Source organism: Hyla sarda, chromosome 4 (assembly GCF_029499605.1).
Source record: "Hyla sarda isolate aHylSar1 chromosome 4, aHylSar1.hap1, whole genome shotgun sequence".
In the NCBI taxonomy this organism is placed as follows: Eukaryota; Metazoa; Chordata; class Amphibia; order Anura; family Hylidae; genus Hyla; species Hyla sarda.
The window spans coordinates 290,115,837-290,129,761 of NC_079192.1; the positions used below are offsets into that span (position 1 = coordinate 290,115,837).

Genomic DNA, 13,925 nt, shown 5'->3' on the forward strand with positions numbered 1-13,925 from the left:
CCTTCTACATGGGAATCAAGGGCACCTGCCTTAGAATGCACAAGCATATGAAAGATGGCAAAGCAAAGAGCCTGCGACTCTTTACCCCAACTGTTTGCTCTGTATGCTGCAGGCTGTTGTAACGCAGAGCGCTCCGGGTCCCGCTCCTTCCCCGGAGCGCTCTCAGCGTTCTGCTCAGGCTTGCAGCGCCCCGGTCAGACTCGCTGACCAGGAGCGCTGCTCTGTGTCCTCCGGCGGGGATGCGATCCACGCGGCGGGACATGCCTGCCCGCGGGTCGCATCCCGATCATCTCACCTGCCCTGTCATCCTGCTCAGTCCCGGCACGCACGCGCCGGGTCTCAGATTTAAAGGGCCAGTGCACCATTAATTGGTGCCTGGTCCAATCAGTTCCCAAGCACTCCCTACACTATAAAAACCCACTTCTCCTTCCTGTCCTTGCCGGATCTTGTTGCCCTAGTTCCCTGAGAAAGCGTTTACTGTGTATCCCTAGCCTGTGTAACCAGACCCTTGCTGTTACCCCTGACTACGAATGTTTGCCGCCTGCCTTGACCTTTTGCTACGTCTGACCTTGCCTTGTCCTTGTGTACCACGCCTATCTCAGCAGTTAGTGAAGTTGAGTCGCTATCAGGGGATACGACCTGGGAGTTACCGCCGCAGCAAGTCCATCCCGCTCTGGTTAAAACCAGTAACTTCTTAGAACCGGTCCAGCCCACGTCATCGCCTCACTAACACAGAGGATCCACTACCCGTATCCTACCCGCATACCAGTCCAGATCCTGACAGTAGATCCGGCCATGGATCCCGTTGAGGTGCCGCTGTCCAGAATCGCTGACCTAACCTCTGTGGTCGCCCAGCAATCGCAGCAGATCACCCAACAAGGACAACAGCTTTCTCAGTTGACTGCCACGCTACAGCAGCTTCTGCCTCCACAGCAGCAACCATCTCCTCCGCCAGCTCCAGCAACTCCTCCGCAGCGAGTTGCCGCTTCCAGACTCCGCCTGTCCCTACCTGATAAGTTTGATGGGGCCTCTAAGCTGTGCCGTGGGTTCCTGTCTCAGTGTTCCCTACACCTGGAGATGATGTTGGACCAGTTCCCCACAGAATGGTCTAAGGTGGCGTTCGTGGTCAGCCTGATCTCTGGAAAGGCTTTGTCCTGGGCTACACAGCTTTGGGACCGCAACGATCCTGCCACTGGTTCCATCCAGTCCTTCTTCTCTGAAGTACGCAGTGTCTTTGAGGAGCCAGCCCGGGTTTCATCAGCCGAGACAGCTCTATTGAATCTCGTCAAAGGGAGCTCTTCAGTGGGCAAATAAGCCATCCAGTTCCGCACCCTCACCTCTGAGCTCGCCTGGAACAATGAGGCCCTCTGCGCGACCTTCAAGAAAGGTTTATCCGATTCCTGCAACCCTGTCTGAACTCATCCATTTGGCCACCCGCATTGACATGCGTTTCTCAGAAAGACGCCAGGGGCTTCGCCAGGAAAAGGATCTTGTTCACACCAGGCAGTTTCCTCGCTCTGCACCTCTCTACCAGTGTCCTTTGCAACCTGTTTCTGTGCCTTCCGCCGAGGAGGCTATGCAAGTGGATCGGTCCCGCCTGACCCAACAAGAGAGGATTCGCCGCAGGAACAGAAATTTGTGCCTGTACTGTACTAGTACCGAACATTTCCTCAAAGACTGTCCTGTTCGTCCTCCGCATCAGGGAAACGCACGCACACACCTAGTTAACGTTGGAGAGACGTTACTAGGTGTGAATTCTTCCTCTCCACGTCTGACTATACCTGTGCGGATTGCTATGCCCGCTAATACTAATACTTCTTTTTCTGCTGTGGCCTTCCTGGACTCTGGTTCAGCAGGAAATTTCATTGAAGCCTGCCTCATCAACAGATTCAATATTCCATTTATCCGTCTCGTCAAACCTCTCTTCATTTCATCCGTGAATGGAGAGAGGCTGGTCTGCACCATGCGTTACCGCACAGAACCTCTGCTCATGACCGTTGGAGATCACCATCTTGAAAATATTGAATTTTTTGTATTGCCCAACTGTACCTCAGAAATAATTCTAGGCTTGCCCTGGCTCCAGCGTCACAAACCTAGCCTCGACTGGGCCACTGGGGACATTAAGAGTTGGGGTTCTTCCTGCCACAAGCGATGTCTCCAGCCTGTACCCACCAGCCAAGTCTCCATTGCTACACCATTGCCAGGCCTTCCTAAGGCCTATCAGGACTATTCTAATGTCTTTGTAAAAAACAAGCAGAGGTCTTACCTCCACATAGACCCTTTGATTGCCCTGTCAACTTGCTCCCTGGTACCACACCGCCCCGTGGTAGGATTTACCCACTTTCAGCTCCAGAAACACAAGCCATGACGGAGTACATTCAGGAAAACCTAAAAAGAGGTTTTATACGGAAATCTTCTTCTCCAGCTGGATTCTTCTTCGTAGCCAAGAAAGACGGATCTCTACGCCCTTGTATAGACTACCATGGTCTTAATAAGATAACAGTGAAAAACCGCTATCCTCTGCCACTCATTTCTGAACTCTTTGACCGACTGCGTGGAGCAAAAATCTTCACCAAACTTGATCTAAGGGGCGCATATAACCTCATCCGTATTCGTGAAGGTGATGAATGGAAAACTGCCTTCAATACTAGAGATGGACACTTTGAATACCTTGTCATGCCCTTTGGTCTTTGCAACGCCCCTCCAGTCTTCCAGGACTTTGTCAATGAGATTTTTCGGGACATGCTGTATTCCTGTGTGGTGGTCTATCTTAATGACATTCTCATTTTGTCTTCCAACCTAGAGGAACATCACCTCCATGTCTGTCAAGTACTTCAGCGCCTACGCAAAAATCATCTTTATGCCAAAATTGAGAAATGTCTTTTTGAGCGCAGCAGTCTTCCCTTCCTGGGTTACATAGTCTCCGGTCAAGGTCTTCAAATGGACCCCGATAAGCTGTCTGCGGTAGTAGATTGGCCACATCCCACTGGTCTGCGAGCTATCCAACGATTTCTCGGATTTGCTAATTATTACCGTCAATTCATTCCCCACTTTTCCACCATTGTTGCTCCTATTGTAGCTTTGACCAAGAATAATGCTAATCCAAAATCCTGGCCACCGCAGGCGGAGGAAGCCTTTAACCATCTCAAAGTCGCCTTCACCTCTGCTCCAGTCCTGTCCAGGCCAGATCCTCTGAAACCCTTCTTCCTTGAGGTTGACGCCTCCTCTGTTGGGGCCGGAGCTGTCCTTCAAAAAACCGCAAAAATATCACTTGCGGATTTTTCTCCAAAACTTTTTCTCCCCCTGAAAAAAACTATTCCATTGGAGACCGAGAACTATTGGCTATTAAAATGGCCCTTGAGGAGTGGAGACATCTTCTGGAAGGGTCCCTTCACCCCATCACCATCTACACAGACCACAAAAATTTGTCTTATCTTCAATCCGCCCAGCGGTTAAATCCTCGCCAGGCTAGATGGTCTTTGTTTTTTGCCCGTTTCAATTTCCAAACTCATTTTCGTCCTGCGGACAAGAATGTCAGGGCTGATGCTCTATCAAGTTCCACCTATGCCTCAGAATCTGAAATTTTTCTTCAGCACATCATACCTTCTGAGTGTCTGGTCGTCTCTGCTCCTGCTTCTCTGGTGCCAATTCCTCCAGGAAAAACGTATGTTCCTCCACGTCTTCGCCTCCAGACTCTCAAATGGGGTCATTCCTCCCACCTGGCTGGTCATGCTAGAATCAAAAAGTCCATACAGTTAATATCCAGACACTATTGGTGGTCTTCCTTGGAGAAAGATGTGACTGATTTCGTACGGGCTTGTACTGTATGTGCACGTGACAAAACTCCACGCCAGAAGCCGGCTGGTCTTCTCCTTCCTCTGCCTGTGCCTGAACAGCCATGGTCCCATATTGCTATGGACTTTATCACTGACCTACCTTCATCTCATGGCAACACTGTCATTTGGGTGGTCGTTGATCGCTTTTCCAAAATGGCTCATTTTGTCCCGCTTCCAGGTCTTCCTTCTGCGCCTCAATTGGCAAAGCAGTTTTTTCTTCAAATTTTTCATCTCTACGGGCTTCCCACGCATATTGTTTCTGATAGAGGTGTTCAATTTGTCTCAAAATTTTGGCAGGCACTCTGCAGTCAATTAAAAGTCAAATTAAATTTTTCTTCTGCTTATCATCCGCAATCCAATGGACAAGTGGAAAGGGTAAACCAGATTCTTGGTGACTACCTGCGACATTTTGTCTCCTCCCGCCAAGATGATTGGGTTGACCTTCTGCCCTGGGCTGAATTCTCGTACAACTTCAAAAATTCTGAATCTTCCTCCAAATTTAAATTTTTTTTTAATTCAATCTTTTATTAAGTTTTGAACAATATGTCAGCATTCAAAATATCAAACAATAGGCCTTAGTGTGGACCCTAAACAGAACAAACATAATACAGTAAGCAATAAACATAGTACATATGGTGTACAGGAGGGAGTATTCAGTCCGCAGTGCGGACAGTCATCCAGTATTGGTGTAAAGGAAGGACAAACCAAAATCAGTGAAGATATACAAAGCATTTTGAAAGGAGACTATCTCCATATGAATACAAGGAAAATAGAAAAGAATGAAACACTAAATGTATTTTCGCCTACGTCGGCGAACCCAAAAAGATATATAACCACAGTGTGCTTCGACAAGGGGTGTGTGAAAATGTATATCAGGAAGCTACCATTCAATCGGGTTTCAAGTGCGGACAATGGGGGCTGGACAGCCAGGAGGACCAATGTTTCAAAAAAGATTTATATTGCGAGTGCACGAGTGCAAATGTTCTCTCATATCCACATGACAGATTAACAACATTAATCAGCTCTATGAGTTCAGGTATTAGATCAGATTTCCAGCGCCTAGTTATCAGGAGCTTGGCTGACATCAAGATATGGGCAGTAAGTTTACGGAAGGGAAATGGGACACGATCTAAGTTTAAAAGGAGAATAGCTAGAGAGGGGGTCAGCTGAAAACCTGATTCTAGAAATCTCTGAAGCAAACTAGTTACTTCGCTCCAAAATGGCGTAAGCTTAGGGCATCCCCATAGGATATGTAACAAAGTGCCCTCCCGCCCACATCTGCGCCAGCAAAATTTTGAACATTCTGGGTTAATGTGGTGTAGCCTGGAGGGGGTAAAGTACCATCTAAAAATCGATTTTAGTACAGCTTCTCTGTGATTTGTAGAGCGGAACATTGTTTTCACTAGACCTATAGCGGACATCCATTGGTCCATTGTGAACGATTCTCCCAACTCTCTTTCCCACTTGTCCATATATGGAAGTTTTGCTAGGTCTGTTCTACCATTAAGTAGGTTGTAAAACACATTAATCCCCTTTTTAGATGGTGCCGTAATCTGGAAGAAATGCATTATCCTAGATGGAATTAGTAGGCCGCGACTAATTTTAGCAGTAAGGAGGCTTCTAATTTGTAGGCTTTTATAAAAGTCAGATCGGGGTATACCATATGTCCGTTGTAGATATGGGAAATGTACAGTATCGTAGGAATCAAGCAAGTCGCTGAGGAAGTTTATTCCTCCAAATCTCCATTTTTTGTGGTGTACGGCCGTCATCCTCTTCCCCCCCTCTCTATTCCCACTTCTTCTGGAGTTCCTGCCGTAGATGAACTGACACAAGACTTCTCCTCTATCTGGAAGGAAACCCAACAGTCGCTCCTACTGGCCTCATCTTGCATGAAGAGACATGCTGATAAAAAGAGAAGAATTCCTCCTCTTTGCCCCCGGTGATAAAGTGTGGCTCTCTGTGCTAAATACATCAGTTTCCGTGTCCCCAGCTACAAGCTTGGTCCTCGGTACCTCGGGCCATTTAAGATCAAGAGTCAAATCAATTCAATTTCCTACAAGCTCCATCTTCCTTCTTCTCTTCGCATTCCTAACTCTTTCCATGTTTTTCTTCTCAAACCTCTCATACTTAACCGCTTTTCTCCCAAGGTCACTGTTCCTGCTCCTGTTTCTGGCTCCTCTGATGTCTTCTCTGTCAAGGAGATCCTCGCCTCCAAGGTCGTCCGAGGTAAAAGATTTTTTTTAATTGATTGGGAGAATTGTGGCCCTGAAGAGAGATCTTGGGAGCCGGAGGCCAATATTTTGGACAAGGAACTTATCCACAAATTTCTTGGTTCCAAAAAGAGGGGGAGACCTAAGGGGGGGTACTGTAATGCCGAGCGCTCCGGGTTCCGCTCCTTCCCCGGAGTGCTCGCAGTGGTCTGCTCAGGCTTGCAGCGCTCACTGACCGGGAGCGCTGCTCTGTGACCTCCGGCGGGGATGCGATCCATTCGGCGGGACGTGCCTGCCCGCGGGTCCCATCCCGATCATCTCACCTGCCCTGTCCTCCTGCTCAGTCCCGGCACGCGCGGCCCCGCTCTCTAGGGCGTGCGCGCACCGGGTCTCTCAGATTTAAAGGTCCAGTGCACCATTAATTGGTGCCTGGTCCAATCAGTTCCCAAGCACTCCCTACACTATAGAAACCCACTCCCCCTTCCTGTCCTTGCCGGATCTTGTTGCCCTAGTGCCCTGAAAAAGCGTTTACTGTGTATCCCTAGACTGTGTATCCAGACCCTTGCTGTTGCCCCTGACTACGAATCTTTGCCGCCTGCCTTGACCTTTTGCTACGTCTGACCTTGCCTTGCCTTGTCCTTGTGTATCGCGCCTATCTCAGCAGTTAGTGAAGTCGAATCGCTATCAGGGGATACGACCTGGGAGTTACCGCCGCAGCAAGTCCATCCCGCCTTGCGGCGGGCTCTGGTGAAAACCAGTAACTTCTTAGAACCGGTCCCCTGGTACGGCCCACGTCATCGCCTCACTAACACAGAGGATCCACTACCCGTATCCTACCCACATACCAGTCCGGATCCCGACAGTAGATCCGGCCATGGATCCCACTGAGGTGTCGCTGTCCAGTATCGCTGACCTAACCTCTGTGGTCGCCCAGCAATCGCAGCAGATCACCCAACAAGGACAACAGCTGTCTCAGTTGACTGCCACGCTACAGCAGCTTCTGCCTCCACAGCAGCAACCATCTCCTCCGCCAGCTCCAGCAACTCCTCCGCAGCGAGTTGTCGCTTCCAGACTCCGCCTGTCCCTACCTGATAAGTTTGATGGGGCCTCTAAGCTGTGCCGTGGGTTCCTGTCCCAGTGTTCCCTACACCTGGAGATGATGTCGGACCAGTTCCCCACAGAATGGTCTAAGGTGGCGTTCGTGGTCAGCCTGATCTCTGGAAAGGCTTTGTCCTGGGCTACACCGCTTTGGGACCGCAACGATCCTGCCACTGGTTCCATCCAGTCCTTCTTCTCTGAAGTACGCAGTGTCTTTGAGGAGCCAGCCCGGGTTTCCTTAGCCGAGGCAGCTCTATTGTATCTCTTCTTGGGCCTGTGGCATACAGAAATCTGTGGGCAGGGCAGAACTTCTACACCCTGCTCCTACACTCTGCTCCTGCTACTATATATGTACCTGAGTAGAACAGAGCAGGAGAGGAATAAATACTGCAGGTGAAGGAGCAAATGGAAGGTGATATACTGTTTATTTTTTTAACAGATGAGGTTTTCTCTACTGGGTCATCCTATATCCTTATTGGAACCTGGTACCTATTGAGGGATGATTACATATTGAGGTACCTATCTACCTACTGGATGTGTCCATCTACCTATTGGAAGGCAGCCATCTACTCTGGCATTAATTTAGCTGTTGGGGGCACTTGGTTACCGACTGGGGGCAACTACAGCTACCTTCTGCAGGACAAATACCTAAAGGGACACCTATTAGGTTACTAAGGGGCACCTGGCTATGTGCAGGAAGGAAAACATCTACTGGAGGCAACTACCCACTGAGGGTACCTGTCTGCCTACTGTAGGACAAATGGTGTTAAAAAGGGGCATTCGGCAATCTCTGGCTCTCCTATAGTGATATCGTGCATGGGTCAACATGCTCCGTTACTGTGCAGCAGATTGGAGGTGGGGTCCCATCAGTTGGACCCCCCCTTGATCTAAAACTTATCTTCTATCCTTTGGGTAGGGGATAAGCTTTTCTACATGATACTTTTCCTTTAACTTCCGCCACTGCCCTGGTGCCACTGAAATCACTGTCCCGTCTTCCTACCCTGGTCTTCTTCTTACTTTTGGTGCCCGACACAGTGATTTCAGTGATTCAGTGATTCCAGCTGCACCAGGGGAGCTGCAGGAAGTAAGTAAAATTTTGTTATTTTACATTAGTGATGAGTGGCATAGGCCATATTCAAATTCACAATATTTCGTGAATATATGGATGAATATTCATCATATATTTGCAAATTTCACATATTCGTTCACTTTTTTTTTTCATTTAAAATTCGTAATGAAATTCAGAAAATGCGCATACACTATCATATCTTGCAACTAACTACTTTCCTATTGGTTGCTAGGGATGTTGCTAACCTCTGACAACTGTATTTGCATCCTTCTCATTGGCCCACAAGCTTAAAGAAGGGAGGGATCAGTGTCCTCTGGAAGTACCGATATTCGCTCTTTGGACCACAAGCTGGAAGCAGGGAGGGATGATCACTTTTTATTTACACAGTACACATCATTGTCATGTGTACTGTGGAAAAAAAAAATATATTTCACTATATTCTAAAAATATTCACAAAATCACGAAGTGACGATATTCGCGATATAAAATTGCTATTCGAATTTTCGAGCTCAACACAATTTGACATGTAGCAGTCTGGGCATAATTGAAGAATAAACATTTTTCCTTTAAAGAGGGAAAGACTGAGCAGGTGGATTCAGGGAAGAAAAATAAAACTATTGTTTGTTGTATAAAAACAATACATAAATGCTAATTTATGTGATTACTTTGACTTGTTTTTATAATAACCCTTAGCACAAGAATACAAAAGTGCCATGTTAGTCAATGATCCAACCTACTTTCAAGTTATCTGGTAGCTCAGCTCTTCCTGCATATCCTGGATTCATAGTTATAAATACTGTACATGATGGATCCAAACTTATTTTAGTACCTTCAAACACAAAAGTTTGAAGCTGTTCTGCTATTGCCCGTTGGATTGTTTTAATTTGTTGAGCAACTACAGAGAGTACCTAAGAGAAAATTAGATCATGTTTACTAAACTGAAACTACATTTACTATATATATATATATATATACACATTTTAAATGTACATCAATATAAGGATACAGTTTCAATTATTACAGTTACACAGAATTTGGTACCTTAAAACTGGAGAAAGCTGGAGATTTACTTTAAAAAGAAATTTACTGGCATTATTTTTAGCTAAAAATTTCATTGCAGTTTTTCTGCAAAAAGTTAACATATGAAAATCTAATAAATACATTTAACTCCTTAAGAACCAAGCATTTTTCAGTTTTTTCCTCCTTACATTTAAAAAATCATAACCCTTTCAATTTTGCACCTAAAAATCCATATGATGTTTTTTTTTTGTGCCACCAATTCTTCTTTGTAATGACATCAGTCATTTTACCCAAAAATCTACGGCAAAATGGAAAAAAAATCATTGTGCGACAAAATTGAAGAAAAAATGCCATTTTATAAATTTTGGGGCTTCCGTTTTTACGAAGTAAATTTTTTGGTAAAAATGACACCTTATCTTTATTCTGTAGGTCCATACAATTAAAATGATACCCTAATTATATAGGTTTTATTTTGTCGTACTTCTGGAAAAAATCATAACTACATGCACGAAAATTAATACGTTTAAAATTGTCATCTTCTGATCCCTATAACATTTAAATTTTTCCATGAACAAGGCGGTATGAGGGCAAATTTATTTTGCGCTGTGATGTGATGTTTTTATTGGTTCCCTTTTTGTTTTGATTGGGCTTTTGATCGCTTTTTATTCATTTTTTATGTTATAAAAAGTGACCAAAAATAAGCTATTTTGGACTTTGAAATTTTTTTGCACGTACGCCATTGACCATGCAGTTTAATTAATGATATATTTTAATAGTTTGGAGATTTACGCACGTGACGATACCACATATGTTTGTTTTTATTTACACACTTTTTTAAATGGGAAAAGAGGTGTGATTCTGATTGGGAAGGAGAAGGGGTTAAATCACATTTATTAACTTTTTTTTAAACTTTTTTTTATGCAGTGTTATAGCCCCCTCTAGGGGCTATAACATTGCATACACTGATTGCAGGCACTGTTCAATGCATTGCCATAGGAATTAATTGATCAGTGTTTTCTACGCTTGATTACTCAAGCCTGGATTTCAGGCTTGGAGCAATCAAACACTGATTGGACAGTCGGGAAGAAGGTAAAGTACCTCCCACTGTCCTCTCAGCTGTTTGGGGTGCCACTATTTCACCACGTTAGTCCAGAACAGCTCCACTGAGCTAGCCGGTATAGATTTCTCTCCTTTTAGATGCCGCGATCAACTTTGATTGTGGCGTCTAAAGGGTTAATATCGGACATCAGCCCGATCGGCGATGCCCGGTATTAGTCGTGGGTACAAAGCGCACTCAGCTTCTGAGCTCGGTTCACAGATCAGGAGCCAGCCACGGACGAAAATATACATCTGTGGTCGTTAAGGGGTTAAATGGGATTATTTCGGCAGTATTTTGTTTTACTGGGAAAGTCACAGAAATTTCTTATAGAAATCTGCTGTGTGTGAATATACCCTAACATAAAACGTTGGCTTTTTTTTTTTTTTACCTCCTCCTAAGTAATTCAAGGAAGTCTGTGGAGCTTTGTATTTTATATGTTATATCAATATTTATGTATAGTAAGATAAATCTCCCCAATTGTGCTTTAAACTATCTTTGCATGCCTCAATGTACAGTTTATGTCAATGGTGAAAAGAAGTGGATAAACCAGTCACAGTGAATACACCAGTCACAGAGATGAGCAGACTGATTATTTTAGAATCTATTTCCCTCTGAATGTTCCAAAAAATTGGATTCATCAGAATCTAAATTTTTGGGGGAATTTGATTCAGATAAATCAAATACAAGAGCAGGGATTTATTTTAAAGCCAGGAGTTCGTGCTCCTGTATACTGAGTGGTAAGGAATACACCATGTTTCCTACTCAGTTCACATTCACATTGTCCTGCTTAGTGAGTGTACAGGAGAGGGGACTCATGCCTTTGCCTGCCTCTGTATGTACTTTCCATGGGGCCTTATGCTGTCACCACTGAATGCAGCCTTTCAGCGTTAAAGGGGTACTCCCGTGGAAAACTTTTTATTTTAAATCAACTGGTGCCAGAAAGTTAAACAGATTTATAAATTACTTTCTTAAAAAATCTTAATCCTTCCAGTACTTATTAGCTGCTAAATACTACAGAGGAAATTCTTTTCTTTTTGGAACACAGAGCTGTCTGCTGACATCACGAGCACAGTGCACTCTGCTGACATCTCTGTCCATTTTAACCCCTTAAGGACCGGAGGTTTTTCCGTTTTTGCATTTTCGTTTTTTGCTCCTTGCCTTTAAAAAATCATAACTCTTTCAAATTTACACCTAAAAATCCATATGATGGCTTATTTTTTGCGCCACCAATTCTACTTTGTAATGACGTCAGTCATTTTGCCCAAAAATCTATGGTGAAGCGGGAAAAAAAATCATTGTGCGACAAAATTGAAAAAAAAACGCTGTTTTGTAACTTTTGGGGCTTCCGTTTCTACGTAGTACATTTTTCGGTAAAAATGACACCTGATATGTATTCTGTAGGTCCATACGATTAAAATGATACCCTACTTATATAGGTTTGATTTTGTCGGACTTCTGGAAAAAATCATAACTACATGCAGGAAAATTAATACGTTTAAAATTGTCATCTTCTGACCCCTATAACTTTTTTATTTTTCCGTGTATGGGGCGGTATGAGGGCTCATTTTTTGCGCCGTGATCTGAAGTTTTTAACGGTACCATTTTTGTATTGATAGGACTTATTGATCACTTTTTATCCATTTTTAAATTATATAAAAAGTGACCAAAAATGCACTATTTTGGACTTTGGAATTTTTTTGCGCGCACGCCATTGACCGAGCGGTTTAATTAATGATATATTTTTATAATTCGGACATTTCCGCACGCGGTGATACCACATATGTTTATTTTTATTTTTATTTACACTGTGTTTTTTTTTTTATTGGAAAAGGGGGGTGATTCAAACTTTTAATAGGGGAGGAGTTAAATGATCTTTATTCACTTTTTTTTTTCACTTTTTTTTTGCAGTGTTATAGGTCCCATAGGGACCTATAACACTGCACACACTGATCTTCTATGTTGATCACTGGTTTCTCATAAGAAACCAGTGATCAACGATTCTGCCGGATGACTGCTCATGCCTGGATCTCAGGCACTGAGCAGTCATTCGGCGATCGGACAGCGAGGAGGCAGGAAGGGGCCCTCCCGCTGTCCTGTCAGCTGTTCGGGATGCCGCGATTAGCCGCGGCTATCCCGAACAGCCCGACTGAGCTAGCCGGGAACTTTCACTTTCACTTTTAGCCGCGCGGCTCAGCTTTGAGCGCGCGGCTAAAGGGTTAATAGCGCGCGGCGCCGCGATCGGCGCTGCGCGCTATTAGAGGCGGGTCCCGGCTTCACTATGACGCCGGGCCCGCCATGATATGACGCGGGGTTACTGTGTAACCCCGCGTTATATCAGAAGAGCAGGACCAAGGACGTACCGGTACGTCCTTGGTCCTTAAGGGGTTAAGAACTGTCCAGAGTAGGAGAAAATCCCCATAGCAAACATATGCTGCTCTGGACAGTTGCTAAAACGGACAGAGATGTCAGCAGAGAGCACTATGCTCATAATGTCAGCAGAGAGCTCTGTGTTCCAAAAAGAAAACCATTTCCTCTGTAGTATACATACCCTAAAAAAGTACTGGAAAGATTAAGATTTTTTAATAGCAGTAATTTATGAATCTGTTTAACCGTCTGGCACTAGTTGATAAAAAAAAAAAAGTTTACCACGGGAGTACCCCCTCCAGTGCAATATCTGAATGATAGGAGATACGTTTTAGATTGTGGGGGATCGGACCGCTGGGACCCCCACAATCTCCTGCACGGCACCCCAGCAAACCCCAGGAAGGGAGCGTGTTGACCCCCACAAAAAGCAGTGGTCGACATGCCCCCTCCATGTATCTCTGTGGGAGAGCTGGAGATACCTGAATGCTGTATCTCCGGCTCTTCCATAGAAATACATGCAGGGGGCGTGTTGGCCACCACTCCATGCGGGAATCAACACGCCCCCTATTGGGGACTGCCAGAGTGCCATGCAGGAGATTGTAGGGGTCAGACCCCGTGATCTAAAACTTATCCCCTACCCTTTGGACAGGGGAGATGTTTTCCTGCACTGGAGTCCTCCTTTAAGTGGGGCTGTAGCATTAGTGCTTACATCCAATACAATTGCTTTGCTGCTAGCTCGTTGAATACGCATGCAGGAGAGTATAGGAGCAGGTACTCTTGTCTTTTTACACACATTTCTGCTTCTGTATAAATTGCCAAATCAAATCCAATGGTCAATTCAAGTGAATCCTCTGGAAAAGATTTTTAGGAGATTTGTTCACCTTATGGGCTCTGATTCCAACTGTTAACTGTTAAATAGCTGTTCGGTCAAAGAGACACATGGTACCTTTCATATATCTGTCTGTCTGCGATGGTGCCAAGTGTCCAAAACGTGTTTCCAATTCCCTAAAATGCAGGGGCTGGAACACCTTCTCGCTTCCCCTCCCATCCTTATTTCTGCTTTATTGAAAGTCATCTTGAAACCAGGCACGGTTTCCAAATGTTGTTCTTTTGTTTTGCATATACATTTTCTGCAGGTGCTAAATTTGGAAACAGGGCTTAGTTTCCATCTGAAAATCAAACATGGATAGGCAGGGAGAGCCTGCAGCACTTCAGGGACTTAAAGGGGT

At 44.9% G+C, this 13,925-nt stretch overlaps 1 protein-coding gene across 1 annotated transcript in view; it reads right to left on the minus strand.

The window, feature by feature from the left end:
• Positions 1 to 13,925, minus strand: part of LOC130369339 (dynein axonemal heavy chain 3-like) — a 919,716-nt gene that overhangs the window by 799,714 nt on the left and 106,077 nt on the right. The window contains exon 7 of the mRNA XM_056574479.1: positions 8,951 to 9,121. Within this exon, the coding sequence (XP_056430454.1) occupies positions 8,951 to 9,121 (171 nt within the window). The remainder of the gene's footprint in view (positions 1 to 8,950; positions 9,122 to 13,925) is intronic.